This window comes from Cynocephalus volans, chromosome 3 (assembly GCF_027409185.1).
Source record: "Cynocephalus volans isolate mCynVol1 chromosome 3, mCynVol1.pri, whole genome shotgun sequence".
NCBI classification, from domain to species: domain Eukaryota; kingdom Metazoa; phylum Chordata; class Mammalia; order Dermoptera; family Cynocephalidae; genus Cynocephalus; species Cynocephalus volans.
In genome coordinates this window covers 65,210,981-65,234,504 of record NC_084462.1, presented here as the reverse complement: position 1 = coordinate 65,234,504, position 23,524 = coordinate 65,210,981, and the positions used below count along the sequence as shown (strand labels likewise).

At 37.8% G+C, this 23,524-nt stretch overlaps 1 protein-coding gene across 2 annotated transcripts in view; it reads right to left on the bottom strand.

The window, feature by feature from the left end:
• Nucleotides 1-23,524, bottom strand: part of PTPN9 (protein tyrosine phosphatase non-receptor type 9) — a 74,892-nt gene that overhangs the window by 29,716 nt on the left and 21,652 nt on the right. For both annotated transcript variants that reach the window (XM_063091319.1, XM_063091320.1), the window contains exons 2-5: nucleotides 8,650-8,793; nucleotides 5,442-5,531; nucleotides 4,306-4,430; nucleotides 255-360 (exon numbers count right to left, since the gene is read on the bottom strand). In XM_063091319.1, the coding sequence (XP_062947389.1) occupies nucleotides 255-360; nucleotides 4,306-4,430; nucleotides 5,442-5,531; nucleotides 8,650-8,793 (465 nt within the window). The remainder of the gene's footprint in view (nucleotides 1-254; nucleotides 361-4,305; nucleotides 4,431-5,441; nucleotides 5,532-8,649; nucleotides 8,794-23,524) is intronic.

Below are 23,524 nucleotides of genomic sequence, written 5' to 3'. Positions count from 1 at the left end.
CTTCATTGATTCTTCTACAAAAGTCCAGGAAAGGGACATCTTACCTTTATGTTCCTGTGCATATTTAATTTTAATTCTACTTCACTTTTTAAGACCATTTCTTATTCTAAGGAAGCAGATAGTCATTATTTACAGGTGACCTTTAAATTGAACATAATGTATTAACTTTAAATCAGTCCAAATCTTTTCCTAAAGAATAGAAAAAGATATCCTAATCATTGAAAGAGAGTTAAAGGACCCTCCCACAGCCTTACCTTCAGCAGGTTTAGGACTTTCTTGCCAAGATCCAGCTCAAAGTTGGCATAATTAGAACCGCACATGTCATAGATAAACACCAATCCATTCCTCTGAGTTTCAAAACTGTAAACCAACAATTGACAAAAATATTTATTAATGATGAGGCATGTTGAAAGCCTAAGGCAAAAACAAAGAGAGATTATGGGACACATCTAAGATAAAAATAACTGCCTGCCTGAACACTGGTGTTACATAAAAAAAATTTATCTTTGGTATCTGCGATGCTTATTAATGCAGATTTATCAATATTTACCAAATGCCAAAGTCCTAGATTGAGAAAGCTCCAGAGTAACTAGATTATTAAAATTTGAACTGTTTTCTCCCACCCCTCTGAATCTGCCTATCCAAATCCTCTAACATATTGCACACTCGACCCAAAAGTTTCCTCTTCCATGAAGGTCTCCCTGATACTACCATCCTTCTCTCCCTTGAAGCCCAATAAATCTTCCTGTGGATTTTTCTTGTGGCGTTAACATACTCTGACTTTGTATAGCCATCTGAATTTCTCTTGGAGGGCAAGAACCTCTGTTGTTCATCTCATTACCCCTAACAATCCCTAGCACAGCCCTTGAAAATAAATGGTCATTGAATTTTAATTCAGTAGCCTGGAAGCCCATCTCTAAGAAAATATTTTAGACTTGTGGGAAACTGTGTAGAATGAAACTTCCTCTAAGCTCACTGACGGTGAATTTGTCTCTTACGACTCAATGGAGGAAGAGAAGAAACCCATCTGAAAAACATCTTTAAATGTAGATTAAGAGGTAGTGAGCCTCTTCCCAGATTGAGTTAAGGAACACATGAAGATGCAAAAAGTATTCCTTGGTCCAATATCCTTGAATCTTAAAGACTTCTCAAAGTTGTATTCTTCCAGCAAGCCAAATCCTTACTTGCTGATATGCACACCCAAATGGTCATTAGGAATAAATTATTTGATTGGACTATTTGCAGATGATAGCAACAATTTTCACATCTATTTAGAATTGAGAAAACTGTTCAGCACAAAACACATTCCTGACATCAGAGTTCTCTATGTTATTTTGTATCCTAATTTTTTGCCTCCCAGGAGCCTCCAAATCTTCATCCCTTTAACAAAATCCAAACAGAAGCACCCACCCATGAGGTAGCATTTCAAAAATCTCTAATTCTGAGGTACAAGTTTCCCCAGCATACTTAGTTTCAACCAGTCCGTAATGTCTTATGTTAGTGCTACAGCTTGATTTCTTTCTCACAACCCTAGAGAGACTAAGAATCACCAAGATCTAAGATGCTGGTAAAACATGTAGTACAATTATTGAGTAGACTATCCAAGTCTAGAGACTTTACATCTCTCTGTGAGCTCATAAAGGGCCAAATTCAAAGAATTTTGGTTTTTCCCCTCATGGTTCCAGCTTCTGACAGGGGACTAAAACAAATACAATCAGTGATGGGGGAAGAGAATTTAATAAAAAGAAGCTACAGTGCATTATGATCCAGCTTCTATATTCCTAGATGAAACTGCTTATCCTGTGAAGGCACATAGAGACAAATGCAGTAAGATTTTCACTTTTCTGGGTATAGAATATGGGGTTTACAATGATAACTGACTACTTCCCTTCTGAGTTTGATTCCTGAGCTACATGCTACAGGGAACACCAAAAAGTTTAAAACACAGTCTCAGACATTTGTTTCAAAAGAATCAAGGGTAGAGGGTACTCAAGGGGCTATCAATGAAATAAGACTGATTACAGATCACTGAAGAAGATTGGATGATGGGTATGTGAACATTGATGATACTACTGTCTCTCCACCTACAGAGATTTGGAAATTTTCCATAATATAAAGTTAAAAAGAACGTTCTCTGCCCTTGAGGAGCTCACATCCTAGTGGTAGGTTAAAAAACTAATAACAGTATAAGATAAATGATATCATAAGGCCATGTATAATTAAGTACATAATAATTGGTATTGGTAATAACTGCTATTAAGGTCATAGTAAAAATAATTTTATTTATTACAGGTTGGAGTGATCCAGTCATGAGGGAGCCAGTTATGGAAGTTGGACCTTGAAGCAAGGGCAGGATTTAGTGAAGAGGAAGGGAGAAAGAAGACCATTCTGGTTCAAGGTAACATGCGAAAACAAGATTTTCTACTCATGGGGAGAATATTTTGCTTGGAGAAAAGGGTTCACACTTATTTAGCTTATATGCGCCCTCTGGATAGTGAGGAATCACTGAGAGTTTTTAAGAAAGAGATGGATACCATAAAAACAAAGTTTTAATTATGTTTACCTGTGTGGTCCTCCTGTGGGATGCAATACTAACAATAGAAAGAGCAAGATTTGGCCAGTGCCATGCATCCTGCCACGCCTACAGAGAGCACCAACTCTGTAAGCCTCCCAGGAAAGAAGCCCAATACTAGATATTCTAGGAAAGAAGCTTTTCATTCATTCTCCTGAGCTAAAGGAGCATTTCAAAGGAACCCATAATCTGGAAAATATGCCTGAAAGCCAGTCACAAGAAGAAGAGCTGAGAAATTCCACACTTCTGCTTGGAGAGTATGGGGCCTCTGAGACAACTGGTCTTCACTCCTTAGCAACTTCCCCTTTTCAGAATAATGCTGTGTGTGTGGTTTGGAAATATCTCCTACTGAGTATCAATAGCAGAAACTAAGTACTATGAAAGTAACATAAACAAAGCAGTAACAAGTGAACTAAACAGAGAGACCCACCTCAGACAATCCCTTGGCTACTCCTATCCTAAAGTCCTCAGTATGACTATAGTTGTACATAGCTCTCTCTCACTATCTCAGGTCTCAGTCCTCGATATAGCATTTCTAACCAGAAACAGCCAAAGTTGTTGAGAGCAGTAACTGTAAATGGTAAGCACCGGGGAAAAAGGAAGTATAGCAGACCCTCTTGTCACTAGCCTCTGTGGTGTTCACTCAGAGAAGACCACAAAATAAGCAGCTGATGGCCCAGGAGAGAATACAGGGAAGTCTGTTTTTATGTAAAAGGAGAATATTCCAGGTTGTACATGAAACTGGATCTGTAGACACTGTGGAAAGTTTTGAAGATGTTTGTTACCTTCACATTAGTCTTTGTAATGCTTGTATAGTTAATGTTGATGCTTATAGCATTTTCTTTTTCTTTCTTTTTTTTAATCTGAAGGTTCTAGTAACCTATGGTATATTTTTTTCTATTTTCCTGTGACTTTTTTTTCTTCTTCTTCTCCTTTGACTCTATTCATGTCTCTTCACTATGCACATCTACACTTCATCTACAAACTCCTTGATATGAACTGAGGAGAATGGACAGAGCTTAAACACATCATAAACACTTTAACTTCCAGAAAAAAAAAAAGGAAATATGGCAGAAAAACAGCACAGTGAGATACAGGTAGCTCTGGCTAAGCACAAAGAAACCAGGATCTTACAGCTAGTTGGGCCAACATATGATGGCTGTAAAAATGGTCACATCACTTCTTGGGGCTTCAGTTTCTTTGTCAATAGAATTGTAATAATCCCATTTACCTCAGAGGGCAAGGGAGAGATGCCCTGAGCTGGTTCTTTTTGCTTATGCACCTGTTGTTATTATAAAGATGATGTTGTTTAACTTTAAACTTTTGGACTCATCTCCCCCTGAATGTTGTTCTCAAAATCCTCTGAGCTAAATGGTATTATTCCTATTTTACAAAGAAACTGAGTCCCTAGAAGGTCTGATATGAGCAAAAAGAACCAGCACACATCAAATCCCCCTTACTCTTTTTTAATAAGTAATTCTCAATACACTGAGAATTGGCTTTCTCAGTTTCTATTATCCTGAAACAGAGCCCATGTGGTAAAGAAACAGTATACTCATCATCTTGATAGTACCTGGAAACATGCCAAGCCCTTCAGAATGTGAACTGTTTTCTATTCATAGTACCCAGGGCACATCCTAGGAGCATGGTGAAGGCACTGCTGAATTTAATCAAGTCAAAGACTCACTTTCCTATCTGGATGTAGACACCTAAAAGATAATCTCAATGCTTACCTATCTACAGCTCTGTCAAGCAAGTAAAACAGAGCCTGAAGTACCACATGTTGAACTGACTTGTGGGGATGATGCAACCTGGCAGTGAAGAGGGCAATGGAGGCTCCTGTTGGGTCCCGAACATTCTAGAGCAAACAAAACAAGAAACATTTAGAAATCAAATAGAAAATCACAACAATCATTAAGGCTTATAACTCGGATACAAGATTGATACACGAAGAGAACAGATGCTAGCACTACTTCCCTGACTTGAATCAATTACTACTAAAAGATAAGAACATTAGGATCGTTTCATGCCTGATTCTCTCAACATCCCCTGGCCATATTCCTGTGGTAAAAAAGAAAATACATTCTCTTTGCTGTTCAACTGCAGAAAGATAAAAAGATGGTTCTGCACTGGCTTCTTAGCTAATTTCCCAAGCAGGATGGTAAAAGAAACAAGCACCTGACTGGCCAGCTACCAAATGAAAAACAAAAAGAACAGAAAAAGAAACAAGCAGCAGGAGAGAAACATAGAACAGGACATGGTTACCACACTTTGCCTTAAAAGTATCATCACATGCTTACCTGAAAGACTGAGGTCCCTATTAAGTGGAGAGCTTGCATTAAACAAGGAAGGATGGGTCTCTGACACATTGTATACCCATCCCAAAGACCCTGACTAACCTTAAGGGACCAATGAAGAAACTTTTCTTTTTTATTTTTAAAAAAAAATGACTGGTAAGGCGATCTTAACCCTTGACTTGCTGTTGTCAGCACCACGCTCTCCCAAGTGAGCTAACTGGCCATCCCTATATAGGGATCCGAACCCGTGGCCTTGGTGTTATCAGCACCGCACTCTCCCAAGTGAGCCACAGGCCGGCCCTGAAGAAACTTTTCTAAGTCTACTATATAATTGATTCTCCATAATTCAACTATCCAATTATTACTAGCAACTCTAATTACGATAATTATTAATAATTTAATTATTACTAGAATAATTTTGTGCCAAACTATATAGCTACCTCGCATCTGCTCCTAACATCTAGAGACTCTCTAGATTCAGGATAAGGTATCTAGGAACAAAGTCCAAACATGACAACAGCTACAAAAGGAAGTAATGAGGCACTAAAAGACGGCTTCATAAAAAGACTCACTAAGATGGTAAATTTTCCACTGAGGATCTCAGAACGGAGTGGCTCCTCATGAGGTTTCAGCTTCACAATGCCTTCCTTCCTTCGTGTTTCCTAAAAAGAAAGCACAGCAAAAGGAATTAATATGAAAATACTGTATCTCCAGGACAGCTTTATGTAACCACCAAATCTCAGAGATAAGGGACTTTAGAAGTCAACTAATTGAATTATAAATTTCTTTATAACTCCCTTTCAGGCCAGCTAAGTGTTATCAGAATTCCTGTCCAAAACCACCTTATCAACCCCTCAGATAGCCTATTTTTCCCTGAATCAATAAGAATCCTAACCCTGAAGACCAACTAATATGTAAGTAACATCAGTGTGCAAAATCAAAGTTCATGAACAGGTAACAGTACTGATATTGCACCAAGACATTGAAATATGGACCCCAAAATTGTCTAGAAGCATACAGCCTCACATATCCTCCAGGTTTAGTCCTCTCCTATCTTAAATAGAAGCCCCTCCTCCACTTTTCCTCTCCAACAGCCACCTTGACTTCATTTTCCTTACCTCAGTGACCAGATTCTTTAAGCTCACCCCCAGTTCCCTCATACTCAGTCCATCGTATTCTGGTTCCCTCCTTACCTAACTGCTATACTGAAAGCTCTTGCTACAGTGATCAGGATCTTCATGTCACTGAATCCAGTGGACATTTTCAGTCCTCCTTTTAAATTACAAAGTTGACCACTCACGTTCCCTTTTTCTGAAGACAAGTTCTACCTTTGTATACCATAATGACAGAAAAGTACTCTCTTGGTTTTCCCATTTCTTCAACTACTCTTTCTAGGTATCTTTTGTGGGCACTTTTCTATTCATTTGCTCACTCAATTCACTCATTCACCCACTTAATTCACTCACCGACTCCTTCATTCACTCTGCAAATATTTGCAGAGCAACTACTATGTACCAGGCACTGAGCTAAGTGACTACTGTATAAAACAAACTAGGTCTTTATAAACAAAGACTTAGTTCTTCTCCAATCCATCCCTAAAATCAGGTTCAAATGGCTTCAGAGGCAAGGCAGCAAATGAAGACAATATTAGTGGTGGGATCACAGGAGAGTGCATGCCCTTCCTAAAGCACTCAAATTCAATCTTTAAAACTACACTGAACCAAAGAAAGCAAAACGTCTGAGAAGAGGTTCTGCCCTATATATCTTCCTATGCCTCACACCCTCCCAAAATGACCTCCATTCATCCTCATGGCTCCAGTATATAGTCCTACTTTGGTCACTCTGAAATCTCTATTTCCAGTCAAATCTTCTTTTCTGAACCCTAGACTCATATTCTAGCTGCTTAGAGGACATGTCTATTTGGATATCCCAAAGGCACTTCAAACTTAACATGGCCAAAATGAACTCATGATCTTCTGTCTCCACACATCTGCACTCACTTCATTGTCTCTTAAATTAGTGAATGCCACCACCATTTACCCTAACACCCAAGTCAGAAACCTGGAATCCCTGACTCTTCTTTCCTCACACATCAGTTTAAGCAACGAGTCCTACCAATTTTAGATTTAGAATTTGACCACTTTTCTCCATCTCCCCTGACATTATGCTTAACAACACCACAATCATCTCTCCCAGTTAGTACAACAGCCTTCTAATGGTCTCTTTGTCTCTGGAATAGCCCTTCTGATCCATTCTGCAAAGCACAGTGAGGATAAATCTTTCCAGAATGCAAATATGACCAAGACATTCCTCTACTTAAACCTTTGATAAATTTTTCTGCCCTTCAGAAAAAACAGATACTTTCTCATCTGACCTTATTTACCTCTGCTGTTCAATCCCTTACCATACTCCCACTCCCACTCAACATTCCTGCTCAGGGCTGGCCGGTTAGCTCAGTTGGTTAGAGGACAGCCTTATAACACCAAAGTCAGAGGTTCGGATCCCTGTACTGCCCTCCAGCCAAAAAAGAAAATTCCTGTTCAGGTGAATTTCTTTCTTTCCACTGAGCATTAGAACTTGCTGTTCTCTCTGCCACACTCCCCCACCTGTGTGATTCCTAATCATACATCAGATCTTAATTTAGAAGTCATTTCCTTCAGAAAAGCTTCTTTGACCCTCCTAACTATAAATGTGCTTCCACAGATTCCATTGTTACCCTATCCTAACATTTCTATAATTATTTGTTTACTCTCTCTTTCTAAATAGTAATCTCTGTACCTGGAACATAGTAGGTATACAATAAATGTCTGTTGAATAAATGAAAGAATATTAAATGAGCTGACCCACAAGATAGGGGTAAGTGAGCTTTAGTCCTAAACTAATCCTAGTGCTTGTTATCTCATTTTTTTTTTAAATTTACAGAGATTTATATCTCTTTAGAAGGATTTTCCAACCCCAAAGTAACATGCCACACAGTGTTTTATCAAAGATACTGCCAACCGAGAAAGCAAACATAAGCATAGAATCAAAGTCTGTGCCCCCTCAAAAAAGAAAAATCAAAACAAAGATCAAAAACAATGTAAAAAAGGGCTAGCCATTTAGCTCAGTGGGTTAGAGTGCGGTGTTGTAATACAAAGGTCAAGGGTTCAGATTCCCTTATCGGCCAACTGCCAAAAAACCCCCCCAAAAAACACCCAAGTAAAATATTGATGTAGCTATAGAAGGATACTTAAAGAAGTTCATGGAAAAAGAGAACTAAAAACATAAATCCTTCCATGATCTTTCTGAAGTACCCTTGTATTTGCATAAAGGTACTGCTAAAGATAATGGACCCAGCTACTACAGTTGTTCTTCTTTTCCAGGACTAAAGCTCCCCTTCCTGAGCTGCCCACTAAGCTCAGCATTTATTTGAATGGCAAGTTTCTAAAAACCCCAAGAGATCCTGAAAACCAGTGGAATAAATGGGGAATGTGGCGAAAGGCCAGTGGGGAGAGCTAAAACTCAAACTCTAGGAAGAGGCAACCACTATCCTGCCACCAGGATGATGTCAGGATACTTCCTTAATCTCAATCATCAGTACTTGATCCTGGTGTACAATCAAAACTTAGGCACATAAATGGTGCCCAGGAGTTGCCCTGGCTAGCCTCAGCTCTCACCAGGGCTCTTGGACATTAACCCATTTTTTTTTTTTTTTACAGGAATAGGGGAGAACACTTAAAGAACCAATGTGTGGCAGAGAATATGGCAGAGAGAACAGAAACACAGGTCTAAGCAACATACTCTGTAGGAGTGGAACAATTCTATGGCACGGAGAACATCAAACTTCCTGGCCATGAGGAACTTGACAGCCACATTCCAAGAGAGCGGGGAAACATTGTACTGAACAGTCCACTTGTTAATCTCTTCAAGAAACTGCTTGGTAGCCTGTTTGACAAAGAAAGTAAGAATAATTAATATGAAGAATACATATTCATGGAACCAAAAATCAAACAAGTACTGGCCAGCCGCCAAAAGCAAACAAAAAACAAACAAGCAAGCAAAAACAATCATCCTTTCCCCAAGCAAGTCTAAACCCAAAGTTTATTACAGGGAACAGGAAAAGACAAAAGGTAGAAACAGGTCTGAAACCAGAAACAGTTAAAATTCATATAACTAAATGAGGCCAGATGCCAGAGCCAGGTTCAGAGAACAGGACTTAGCATATGGATGCATGAAGAAATAATAATGGGGGAGAGACCAAGGCTCCCAGATGAGATGCAGATTACTGGCCCCAAAGCGAAAAACAAAGTAGAATATTTTTGGGTTTTGTTGTTTTAAGTTTTTTTAAAGGGGAAAACAAGGTGCCTGGGCCCTCTGAAGGATTATTGCATAATGCACAATGTAGTACAGCAGTCTCAGCTGCTGCTTTGGTCCCACAAGCCAACTGGACACAGAAAAACAATCAGAAAATGGTTTGGCTCTGGAATTAGCAGAACTATTTGATGGCAGCAAAATTATTAGGAAGAATTTAACAAATCAAAAGGCCAAGTGTTCTTTGTGCTGACTGACCCCACAAGACCTCTTCACGCTTTACGTGACAGCCTAAAAAATGGACGCTAGTGCCCAGTCATTAATAGCCTTCTAGATAGTGGTTTGGGGGAAGGGTGGGAAATTTTCATTTTCATTGTATGACCCCAAGCTGGCAAGATGCCTGTTTCTGGAACTATTCCTATCTCTTGACTAACCCATGTTCTTTTATGCTCTCTCCTTAGATTATAACCAATTTATGGTCTAGCCAAACTACTTGTCTTTCTTCATTTTGAAACATTTAAATTAAGGGTTTTTTTGCATGCATATTCTGAATTGCTAAAAGCTTTCTGCACAGCTATGCTGTCCCTTCCATCCAGAAACTTTTCTCGGCTGTTGGTCTACAAAATGATCAACCTGATGAGAATTCTGATTTTTTTTTTTTTTTTTTTTGTCGTTTTTTCGTGACCGGCACTCAGCCAGTGAGTGCACCGGCCATTCCTATATAGGATCCGAACCCGCGGCGGGAGCGTCACCGCTCTGCCAGCAGCGCAGCACTCTACCAAGTGCACCACGGGCTCGGCCCTGAGAATTCTGATTTTTAACCATACCCCTATTACCAATCAACCCACAGTTAAGGTGTACTCGTCTTTATTAAGCACTTATTATTCGTTAAGCTATTATCTGTGCTAAGCATAAGGAATACAAAAATGAGGTCTGCTTGTTTCAAAAAGTATAAGAGCAACTTACTATGTGACCATAGACAAGGTAATTCTCTCTCCACTAATTTTTCAATTGGAAAATAAAGGAAGAAAAGGTAACAGCAATGACCTACATTAGAGTCATGGCAGCAAATCCTACCTTGCAAATACAATCCAAATTGCCACATACTGTTTAAATAAACATCTTAGCAAACTAGAATCCCAGAAGAGTCAGCAATACCTCACAACACAGCACCTGATTCATCCCCCAGTTTCTAGGAAAGGATAAAGGTACTTTATAAACCAGAGAAAAGTCTAAAAGGCCTAAAGCTGCACCTGAGCTTTACAGCCTTCCAACTAAGGCAATATAACTTACACCACAAGAAAAAAAGAGAGCCAGCAAAACCAATCAGGCAAGGTATGTGAAAAGAGCCAAAAAATAAAGGCCATGAAGAAAAGCTTTCAGAAGATCACTTTGGCCCAGAATCAGTTGAAGCCAGACCAGAGAAATGAGTCCCAGAGAAGACAACAGGACAAACTTAGAATGTTCCCCAAGAAAACAGTCTGAGTTGACTCTGTGGAGTGAGCAGCCAGCATCAGAATGAGGAAAGACAGAAGGGAAAAGAAGAGAAGTGGAAACAGAAAGATTCCAGAAACAAAACTCCAGCCACTAAGGAAGGTCCCCAGATTTCATAAATGGTATTTGTTTTTTAATTAACATATTATCTTTTAAATCCAGCCCTCTCATGATCTTCTCTGATGCTGCCTGTAGAATAAAACACCAGAATAATAGAACATACTTTTACCACTGCTTAGCTGAGAATACAATATTTCTAATAAAAATTATGAGCAGGGCTGGCCAGTTAGCTCAATTGGTTCGAGTGCGATGTTAAAACACCGAGGTCAGGGTTTGGATCCCCTTAACACACATACCACACACACACACGCACACACACCACACACACACACACACACACACCACACACACACACACACACACTGAACAGGCAAGTAAATGTATTAGGTCGGAGAGAAAAATCTAAATGACCACGGCGTGATAGGAACTCATCACATATCCACCTGATAAGATGACTTTTCATTTTTTATAAATAAACCATGCCCTAATAAAGAGAAAGGCATGAAGGTTTCACACACTTCCTTCAAAGTACATCTTGCTTTCCTTTTTATTAAACTCAGTTCCTCCAAGATTCTTAATGTCCTGTAGCTCCCAAGAGCTATTGCCTTGAGCTTACCTCTGTCCCCTTGCTGGTCAGGATGTTTTTCTTGGCTTTAAAAACAGGAACAATTCCTCCTGGTTTGGCCTGACCAGGCCTTGCATGAAGACAGTCCAGTGTACTGTAAACAGTGATGTGATATTTACAGATACAAATACACACACGTACCACCCTGCTCTGTTCAGCCTCAAATGCACCCTCCTGCATCCCCATCCTCTGGTAGAAGAGATGAACCTCTGAAAGGAGTCAGAAAGGATGGTCTCATCTTCAACAGCCTTTCTCTAGACAGTTAATCACATTTCTCCTTCTGTTTACACATCGATTCAACTTGACCACTGAGCACAGACTAATTTGTGGCCTTGCTGGTTACCAGAAAAACAAATCCCAGAAACTTTAATGAGCAACATACTCTTCAAAAGGGATAACTGAAATTCTTGAAATTAATAGTCAGTGTATTTCCTGGTGAAAGAAAGAATGAGCCAAAGGATGAGTAACAGCTTAGAAAATATTTCAACTCAAGAGCAATGGTTTGAATCTATCTAGGCTTATGAGTAACCACAGTTGTTAACACCTGGCAGCTAAGGAGTGGTCACAATTCAAATAGCTTTGTCCTTCCTTTGGGAAAAGGTCTGTACTGATGTACAGAAAAACATTACCACTTACAACTCTCCTCAACCAGCTTTTCAGGCAAGGGTAAGATATGTTCCAGCATACACAAAAGGCTTACTGTAATTATATACTTCTCCCACAATCATGTTTAAATAAATAAAAACAAGTTTCTTGACTATGGCCACAAAGATAAAGATACTAGAGACACTACAATGAAACAGCTAAGAAATCTATCAATTAAACGGGGTACACCCTGGGCACCATCCACTAGTGTTAAAATAATGGTATCAAAGATAATAAAACCAACAACAAAGTCTTCATACATCAAACTCCCAAGAGCAGCTACAATTTTGAAATTATCTTCGAACAAGGGACTAGCCACCCAAAAGATCAAAAAAAAAATGTGCTGGTACTCTCAGTTCCACAGGTAGTCCCTTAAATCCTGTGTTCCAAGACAACCTGGGAGAAAGTGAAGAGTCACACCTATAAGAAACCTGCTCTTGAAATAAACAGAAAACTTCTGTCTCCTGAGATGTCAGCCACCTAACCACCAAGGAACAAGTCTAGTATGAGTTTAGGAGTCAGAAAGAACCCATCCTCCCCTTCACTGTTGTGTGCTATTTGGGCAAACAATTTAACCTCTCTAAGCTTTAATTTCCTCATCTGAAAAGCTTGAATGAGATAACGGATAGAAAAGCGTCCACTACTATACCTAGCACATGGTAGTTCTCTGAATGAATGAATGTTCATTCTCTTTTCTCTTAACTCCAATCATCTCACACTAAAACTTCTTTCAACAGAGATTGAGTTCCTTAGACTCATGTGACCTCTGTTGATTCCCTTTAGTCTATATCAACTCAATCTCTCTAATCCATTTTATCGAAAAGCATAAATTTAAATTAGAAACCTCCAATATATGTTCAACTGGGAGAAAAAACAGTCTCTAAAGGAGCAATTTCTAATTCGGGGCTCTCTAGTGATACAGAAGCAGCCGAGTCCAGAACTATTTATACTTCTGCTCCCATTTCTAAATCATTTTGTCCCTATTTTCAGGCTACACTAGCAGCTCCAGGGATTCACATTGCCATGTGAGCACAATGGCATCAAACTGCTGGGACTACTTCTCATTATAATAAAGGAGAAACACCATGCCAAAAATGCAGTCAGTCATCCTGCACTGGATGAATACCTACATTAGGTAAGTGATTCAATATAAGACTCAATGTCTGGCTTTTAGCAAATTTAAGGTTACCTCTGTAATGAGAAAATATGCCATTTCCTCATTATTTCAGTGACAGATGCATTAGTATGCTACCTTTCCCTCATGCCTGTTTTCCCCTCTTTCTTTCATGTGAATTATTGCCATGTATGTCTGTTAATCCCTTCAGTTCACATCAATCTGCTAGAAAACGGAATCTGAGCAAACACATACTAGCTTGCTATAAGGCAGCAAAAAGTTTGTTGACGGGCTGGCCCGTGGCTCACTCGGTAGAGTGCGGTGCTGATAACACCAAGGCCACGGGTTCAGATCCTATATAGGGATGGCCGGTTTGCTCACTGGCTGAGTGTGGTGCTGACAACACCAAGCCAAGGGTTGAGATCCCCTTACCGGTCATCTTTAAAAAAAAAAAAAAAAAAAAAAAGTTTGTTGAATTTCCAAACTAAAACTACAGTTTTTCCACTAGCACTTTGTTACTGTGCCAAACATGGAAATAAACCTCACCCCTTTGATTTAGTATTTACTGGTTTATCTTAAATATTTTCATTTCATAATGAAAATATTTCCTTTTCTTAAAAATTGATTTTTTTTTTTTTTTTAAAGATGACCAGTAAGGGGATCTTAACCCTTGACTTGGTGTTGTCAGCACCACGCTCAGCCAGTGAGCTAACCAGCCATCCCTATATAGGGATCAGAACCCGTGGCCTTGTTGTTATCAGCACCACACTCTCCCGAGTGAGCCACAGGCCGGCCCCCTTAAAAACTGATTTTAAAAGAGGCAATGCTTTCTTAAATAGGGTCTTACTGCCTACATTTGGGAAGGAAAAACTTTTAAGAAAATTTTCTTCTCTAGGTTGGGATACTAAGGGAAAAATTTTTTTTTGCAATTTTATCATGTTATGAAACAATGTAATAAAGGAAATTTGCAAAAAAGGAAAAAGTTACCCATAATCCCATCATCCTACACAGCTGTTTTCATGTTTTTATTGATTTAAAAGTTAACAGAAAATACGAATAAATACATAATTTTATAAGTATATGTCCTCACAATCACCACAAAAAAAATTTAAAGAAAAGAAAAACTAGGGGGAAAGGAAGAAGAGACTATGACAGCATACGAAGGGTCTTCAAAAAGTTCATGGAAAGATTCATATTATTTTTTAATTCTATTTTTCCATGAACTTTTTGAAGTACCCTTGTACATTGTTCTAGTTCAGAGAATCATTTCCTCTCTGGCAACACTCTATGACTAGGAGCAGTAGCATTCTCCTTCAAGGCAACAGAAAAGTAGAATTCTTTCAGGCATCTAGTCATGTAGTCATGTAGTCTGGGAAACAAGGCAGGAGAGTAAACTATAAACTCATACCTTTTAAAATTTTAAACCATGTCTTTGCATAACCTAGTCAAAAGCTAAATAAAATGTATACATTTAAAAAGATAAATAAAAACAAAGAGATACCATTTCTGTGTATCAGGTTGACCAAAATTAAAAACATTGCCAACATGGATTGGGAGGGTAGCTGGGAGGAAAAAAAAAAAGATTGACAACATATAGTATTGGCAAGTCAGTCAGTCAAGCATTCACAAGTATTTGCTGAGGGCCTACTCTGTGCTAAGCATAAGCAGTACAGCAGCTGTTGAGAAGACATAATATAGAAAGATAAAGACCCTATTCTGAGCAATTTATAATCAATAAATATGGAGACAGATGTTGAATGGATTGTCACCATATAATTTAAAGTTCTAGGAAAGATCTATGAGCAAAGCAAGTGCTGTGTGATTCAAACTTTCTCTAGAGAAATACACACACACAAAAAATATATTTTTAGAGGAATGCCTTGAAGGATGAGTAGGAATTTGCAAGGCAGGAAAAAATCATTCTAGTCAGAGGAAACAAAATGTGTAAAGCCAGAGTCATGAAAGGCTTACTGAGGATACAATGTAGCTAGTGTGTCCATTGTGTATGACAGAGAATGGTGGGAGATGAGCCAACAAGGAAAATGAGCCAGACTGAGAAGACCCTTGCATGCTGCACTCCAAATTTCAGACATGATCCTATAAAAATGAAGGAGTCAATAGAGATCTTTAAGCAAAGGAGTGAGATCAGTTTGGTTCCCCTCTCCCCCTCAAAAAAATTACTGTCAGTAGTGGGGAGGCCAGACTGGAAGGAAAAAATCTAGCGGCAGGGAGGTTAAGTTCCCTGAGGACAGGGACCATTTCTATTTTATTCACATAGTTCCTAGCACTGTGCCTGGCACAAAGCACTCACCTAATAAATATCTATAATGAGTGAATAAATGAATTATAGAAATCTGAAGAATATTAACATTTAGAGGACAGAGGAGGAAGAACCAAGGAACTTTTAAGATTTACTGCTAGAAATACTAGTGACCACCTAAAATCAAAGAAATGGAGTTTTAAAAACAAGTAAGAGGAATTGTCAAATATCCTCTTTAAAAAAAACAATCAGGTTCAACAGATTTTTACATGTTCTATTAAAACTTCATGGTACAGGGCCAGCCCTGTGGCTCACTCAGGACAGTGTGGTGCTGGTAGCACTGAGGGCTGCAGGTTTGGGTCCTATATATAAAGGCGTGGCTGGTGTGCTCACTGGCTGAGTGTGGTGCGGACGACACCACGACACCGTACTGAGGGTTATGATCCCCTTACTGGTCAGGGAAAAAAAAAAAACTTCATGGTACAGGTAGCTCTCATGTTATAAAAAGCAGCAAGTGTAATACAGGAAATATACATCATAACCAAAGAGGACTTATCCTAGGAATGCAAAGACTTGGTTTAACATTAGAAGATCTCTCAAAGCAATTTCTTCATTAACAAATAATAAAGGAGAAAAGTTTTAAATCTTCTTAATAGATGCTGAAAATGCATTGAATAAAAAAAACTTAGCAAACTAGTAATAAAGGGAACTACCTTAACTTGGTAAGGATTATCTAATAGAAACTAAGCAATCTAGGCCGGCCCGTGGCTCACTCGGTAGAGTGCGGTGCTGATAACACCAAGGCCACGGGTTCAGATCCTATATAGGGATGGCCGGTTTGCTCGCTGGCTGAGCGTGGTGCTGACAACACCAGGCCAAGGGTTGAGATCCCCTTACCGGTCATCTTTTAAAAAAAAATAAAAATAAAAATAAAAAAAAGAAACTAAGCAATCATACTAAACAGTGAAACATTAGAAGCTTTTTTTTTTTTTTTTTTAAAGATGACCGGTAAGGGGATCTTAACCCTTGACTTGGTGTTGTCAGCACCACGCTCAGCCAGTGAGTGAACCAGCTATCCCTATATAGGATCCGAACCCATGGCCTTGGTGTTATCAGCACCACACTCTCCCAAGTGAGCCATGGGCCAGCCCTGAAGCATTTTTTTTTTTCTATTAAACATGGGAAGGCCAGGAGGCCTGCTATTACCACTGCCATGCAACACTGCAATGAAGGTCATACCTAATACAACACCACAAAAAGAAACCTGATGCATAAAGAAAAGAATAAAATCCAGAAACCATCCTATGGTATATATAGAGAGATTTAGTATATGATACAAGTGATAGTAGGGAAAGAATATTACATGAATGTATTTATATGCATAAAATATTTGTAGAAGGATACACAAAAAACTGGTAATATTGGATCACTTCTGGGGAGAGAAAATGAATTGGGTGGCTGAGAAATAGGGTGTGAGGGTAAACTATAAACTCATACCTTTTAAAATTTTAAACCATGCCTTTGCATAACCTAGTCAAAAGCTAAATAAAATGTATATATTTAAAAAGATAAATAAAAACAAAGAGATACCATTTCTGTGTATCAGGTTGACCAAAATTAAAAACATTGCCAACATGGATTGGGAGGGAGGGTTGCTGGGAGGGTAAAAAAAAAAAGATTGACAACATATAGTATTGGCAATAATATGAGGAAATGGGTGCTTTCACACAATGTGGCTATATAACACACAACTTCTTTGTATTGATTTGGCACTCATATACCACAATTTAAATGAGCAAACCCTATAACCCAACGCTACCACTTCTAAGAATCTCTACAAAAAATACAGGCAGTACAGTACAAAGACATATATACACACACACATACATATACATGTCATTTCTAATATTTTACCATTAGAAACAATGCTGCAATTAAAATTGGATCTATGGACATTCACTGCTGCATTGTTTTACAGCCAAGTTTTTTGGGTTTTGGATTTTGTTGTTGTTTTTTTGTTTTTTTGGCAGCTGGCCAATAGCACTGTTTCTAATGGTAAAATATTAGAAATAACCTAAGTGATCAAATATAGAAAAGTGAATAAATTATTGTAAGTTCATAGGAGTATAATGAACCACTGTGCAGTCATCTAAGTACATCACAGTTTTTGGTTAAAAACACGAATACAATGCCAACAAATTAGATAATCTAGACATAGTGGATAAATCCCTAGAAACAGAAAACTTACCAAGACTAAATCATGAAGAAGGAGAATATGAACAGACCCATAACTGGTAAGAAATTGAATCAGTAGTCAAAAATCTCCCTAGAAAGAGAAGCCCTGAACCTGACAGCTTCGCTGGTGAATTCTACCAAACATTTAAAGAAGGACTAACATCAACCCTTTTCAAGCTTTTCCAAAAAATGGAAATGGAGAGAAAATTTTCTAACTCATTCTGTGAAGCCAGAATTACCCTGAAACCAAAGCCAAACAAGAACACTACAAGAAAAGAAAACTACGGACCAATACCCCTTTCTGAACATTGATTTTAAAAAAATTCCTGGGACTGTCCAGTTAACTCAGTTGGTTAGAGAATAACCTTATAACACCAAGGTGATGGCTTTAGATCCACATACCAGTCAGCTGCCAAATAAATAATCAACAAAATACAAAAAATACATAAACAAATAAATAACAAGAAAATAAAATTTTAAAAAGAGAAAAAAAATACTCAACAAAATACTAGCAAAACAGAATTCATAAGCATATTAACAGAATTACACACCTTGACCAAGTATACGCAAGGATGTAATGCAAGAATGGTTCAGCATACAAAAATAAATAAATATAATATACCACATTAACAGAAAGAAAAAAAATACATGATCATCTCAATTGCTGCAGAAAAAGCATTTGACAAATTCAACATCCTTTCATGATAAAAACACTCAACAAACTAGGAACAGAAGAAAACTACCTCAACATAATAAAAGCCATATATGAAAAACCCACAGCAAATATGTCATACTCAATGGTGAAGAACTGAAAACTTTTCTTCTAAGATCAGGAACATGGGCTGGACGGTTAGCTCAGTTGGTTAGAGCACCATGTTATAAGGCCAAGGTCAAGGGTTCAGATCCATGAACTGGTCAGCTGCCAAAAAAAAAAAAAAGTTCAGGAACAGGGCAAGGATACCTGCTTTTGCCACTTCTATTCAACATAGTACTGGAAGTTCTAGCCAGAGCAATTAGGCAAGAAAAGAAATAAAAAGCATCCAAATTGGAAAGGAAAAAGGAAAATTATCCCTGTTCACAGATGATATGATCTTGTATGTAGAAAACCCTAAAGATTCTAAACAAACAAACAAACAAAAACTATTAGAACTAATAAATGAATTTAGCAAGTAGCAGAATACAAAGTCAACATACAAAAATCAGTTGCATTTCTATACACTAACAATGAGCAATCTGGAAAGGAAATTATGAAAAACAATTCCATTTACAATAGCATCGAAAAGAATAAAATACTAAGAAATTAACTTTACCAAAGAGGTGAAAGACCTATACAGTGAAAAACTATAAAACATGCTGAAAGAAATTAAATAAGACATAAATAAATAAAAACATATCCCATGTCCATGGATTGGAAGATTTAATATTGTTAAGATGTCAATACTACCCACAGTGATCTACAGATTCAATGCAAGCCCTGTAAAAATCCCAATGATGTGTTTTGCAGAAACAGAAAAACCTTTCATAAAATTCATGAGATCTTTTTTTTTTCTTTTCTTTTCTTTTTTGGCAGCTGGCCAGTACAGGGATTCAAACCTGGGACCTTGGTGTTATCAGCACCATGCTCTAACCAAGTGAGCTTAACCAGCCAGCCCATATGAAATCTTAAAGGATTCTGGATAGTCAAAACAATTTTGAAAAGAAGAACAAAGCTGGAAAACTCACATTTCCTGGTTTCAAAACATGTTACAAAGTTACAGTAACCAAAACAGTATGGTACTGACATAAAGATAAACATATAGCTCAATGGAATAGAACAGAAAGCCCAGAAATAAATCCTTTCATATACAGTCAAATGATTTTTTTTTATATATATATAAAAGATGACCAGTAAGGGGATCTTAACACTTGACTTGGTGTTGTCAGCACCATGCTCTCCCAAGTGAGCTAACTGGCCATCCCTATATACAGATCCAAACCCATGGCCTTGGTGTTATCTGCACCACACTCTCCCAAGTGAGCCACAGGCTGGCCCTTCAAATGATTTTTGAAACAAGTACCAAGACCATTCAATGGGGAAAGGACACTCTTTTCAACAAACAGTGCTGGAAAAACTGGATATCCATATCCAAAAGAATAACACTGGACTCTTACCTAACACCATTTACAAAATTTAACTCAAAATGAATCAAAGACCTAAATGCAAAACCTAAAGCTATGCAACTCTTAGAAGAAATTATAGGCAAAAGTTTTGTGACGCTGGATTTGGCATTGATTTCTCAGATATGACACCTAAAGCGCAGGCAATAAATGAAAGAATAGACAAATTGGACTTCATCAAAATTTTTTAATTTTGTACCTCAAAAGGCACTATCAGCAGAATAAAAAGGCAATCCACAGAATGGGAGAAAATATTTGCAAATAATATATCTGATAAGGGATTGATCTCAACAACTACAACAAAAAACCCAATTCAAAAATGGGCAAACTTGAATGGATATTTCTCCAAAGATATACAAAAGGCCAATAAGCACATGAAAAGAAGCTCAACATCTGTAATTATTAGGGAAATACAAATCAAAACTACAATGAGATACCACCTCAAACCCATTTGGATGACTCTATGAAAAAAAAAGGGGGGGGGGCTGGCTGGTTAGCTCATAGTGCTTATAACACCAAGGTCCAGGGTTCAATCCCTGTACCAGTCAGCTGCCAGGAAAAAAAGGAAAGAAAGGAAGAAAGAAAAGAAAAAGTATAGTAAGGATGTGGAGAAATTGGAACCCTTGTGCATTGCTGGTGGGAATGTAAGATGGTACAGCTACTATGGAAAACAGTAAGACTGTCCCTCAAAAAAATTAAACATAGAATTACCATAAGATCCAGTGATTCCACTTCTGGGTATACAGCCAAAAGAATTGAAAGCAGGGTTTCAAAGAAATATTTGTACATGCATGTTCATAGATGCTTTATTCACAATAGTTAAAACATGGAAGCAACCTGTAGTGGATTGAATTATGTCCGCCCAAAACTACGGAAGCTTGAATTATGTCCCCCAAGTTTTATGTATCAGAAACTTGGTCCCCACCATGACTGTTAAGAAGGTGGGAAATCCTATTACAGTAATTGAAAGGTGGAGCCTTGAAGAGGTGACTGGATTGTAGACTGTGCAGTACTGAATGGATTAAAAATAGTGGTCAGGGGCATGGTTCTGAGGGCTTTAAAAGAAGAAGAGAGTCTGTCTTTCTTTCTCTGCTCTCTCTACTTCCACCATCTTGCAATGTGAGACCCCTGAGTCACTGTCACCACCAACAGATGGACTTTGGACTTCCCAGCCTCAGAAACTGTAAGTAATAAATGTCATTTTTCTTTATAAATCACCCAGTTTCAGGTATTTTCTTATAAGCAACAAAAACAGACTAATACACAACACATGTGTTCAACGACAGATGAACAGATAAGCAAAATGTGGAATATACATGCAATGGAATATTATTCAGCCTTAAAAAGGAAGGAAATTGTGACATTTGCTACAACATGGATGAACCTTGAGATCATTATGCTAGTGAAATAAGCCAGTCACAAAAGGACAAATACTGTATGATTCTACTTGTATGAGGTACTTAGAGTCATCAGAATCAGAGACAGAAAGTAGAATGGTGGTTGCCAGGGAATGGGGGAAAGGGGAATAGGGAGTTAATGCTTAATGGGTACAGAGTTTCAGTTTTACAAGATGAAAAGAGTTATGAAGATGGATGGAGGTGATGGCTGCACAACGTTATGAATGTATTTAATACCACTGAACTTATAAACTTAAAAATGGTTAAGACAGTAAATTTTATATGTATTTTACCACAATGAAAAAATATATATGCCCCCAAACATGGCATTAATTTGTAAAACACTACAGCAAAACCTCTTGTCCTTTTGTTTCCATGTTTTGTATTACTCTTCTTCCAGAAAAAAATAAAATGGAAAAATATACACAAATTTCAAGTTAAATCTGAAGTAGTTCTACATGTGTACTTAAGTTACTACTAATATTACTTAAATTATACTATAATGATTATTGCCATTAAGAACTTTCTAAATACGAAAAAAAGGAAAACATGCCCCATCCAATGGGCAAGCATGAGAATTTCTAAGCAAAAACCTATGTTGAAAATTAAAACCAAATCTGTGCAGCCATTTCTACCTATAAATGGTTCTCACTTTAAAGGCAATAACTGACCTTTTCATTTATTTTTTTAAAAGAAAAAAACATTTTTTCATTAAAAAATGAACATACCAATGATCGATTAACCAAGTAAAAAATTTTCTTAACATTTTGTGATTTATCATCTGCATTCCTAGTACAGCTCTAGCTGTGATCAGTTCCTAGATCATTCTTATAGCAGCTGAAAAATACAAATAAGAAGGCCACAGAGATAGAGCTTGCAATTTGACCTGTTTCACATTATTTTTTTTTAAGTATTTACAGTGCACTCAAGTCTAGCTGGTTTCTACTCTTTTTCCTTCATTGTCCCTATTTATTTGCTCCATAATCATGGACCAAATTTTTTTTAAGTCAGTATTTGTTTTTGATTTCTGGTATTTTCCTTCAAAAAAGCTGAGAAACTATGGGGTATTTTAATGTCTCTAAACTTTTTTCTGATACCTTGTGCAGGCCTTAGCTATAAGAAATTCTAGACTTCATACTTCCTAATAAATAAAATAATGTACAATTCATAAGTTCATATACTCAAATAGGTAAACATTTCTACCTTCCAGGGGTTCCCAAATTAAGTCTTCTCTATTCTAAATACCAAGAATACTTGGTAACTTAGAATACTTGGTATTCTGACCAAGTAAGAGGATATAGTAAATGTAATTTGTTCATGAAAGATAAATTATTTATAGAACTACTCCCTGCAATCTGGATAACAGTATTTGGGGAACTCAAAACCAACTGCTTAAAACAACATACAGCATATAACCTTGTGTACAGTGGGTATTCAAAAATTTTCTTACTTTGAAAGATAATAAATCAGGTCTCTTTATTCTGGTATTCATGTGTTGCAAGGTAGAAAATCTCTTTCTTTCACCCAGTAAGAGACCAAGTGGACTTCAAACTCAAAACCCTACAAACCCCATCAGAAATGCTAAGGCCAAATAACCATGACCTACCGTCCTGATAAAACCAAATGAGAATGGTTCTGAAATTTGAGACTCTTCCATCTCCGACAGCAAGCATTGTGCAAGAACCAAAGTAGAAAAAAAACTAACTGCTATTAAAGGATTAACATCACAGGGAATGAATGGTACAACAGGAAACCAGGGCCGACCAAGCAAGCTTCACATAAGAGTCCAGAGCTTTAGGCAACACTAAAGCGCCAGAGTTAATTGAGCTATTAAACATGAAAAGCTCCTCAGTGTTAATGACTTCCTACCAGCGGAAGTGAAGGGCTAGGGTTTATCAGCACTCTACCAGCCAAGAGCGCCCGCCCCAAACCAGGAATAGCCTGTCTCCAAAACCTGATGAGCAGAAAATGTTCTATTCCTTTCAAAATGCTATTTCTGTCTCCCTTGGCTCATGGTTCCCTTCCATACATAAGACAGCGTTAGTCACATATACAGTAAAGAAAGCAATTTAATCCATTCATTTTTTTAGAGCAAGACTTTGCCCCCGCAGTTCACATAAACCAAAGAGTATGGTCCAGCAAAAAATAACAAAGGTAGCAACCACTTGTGAAGCATTTGAGATGTGCCAAAGGAGGAGAACGGTACATACATCATACTCAACAGACTTGAAAAGCTAAGTATTTTATTAGCCACATGAAGAAATCAAAGGCTCACATTCTAAGCAAGCTGTCCAAGGTCACTTGACAAAAGGCAGAGTGAGGTTTTTGAGGTTGAATCCAAGTCTTTTCAAATCCTACAGTCTTTCCACTTCATTGAC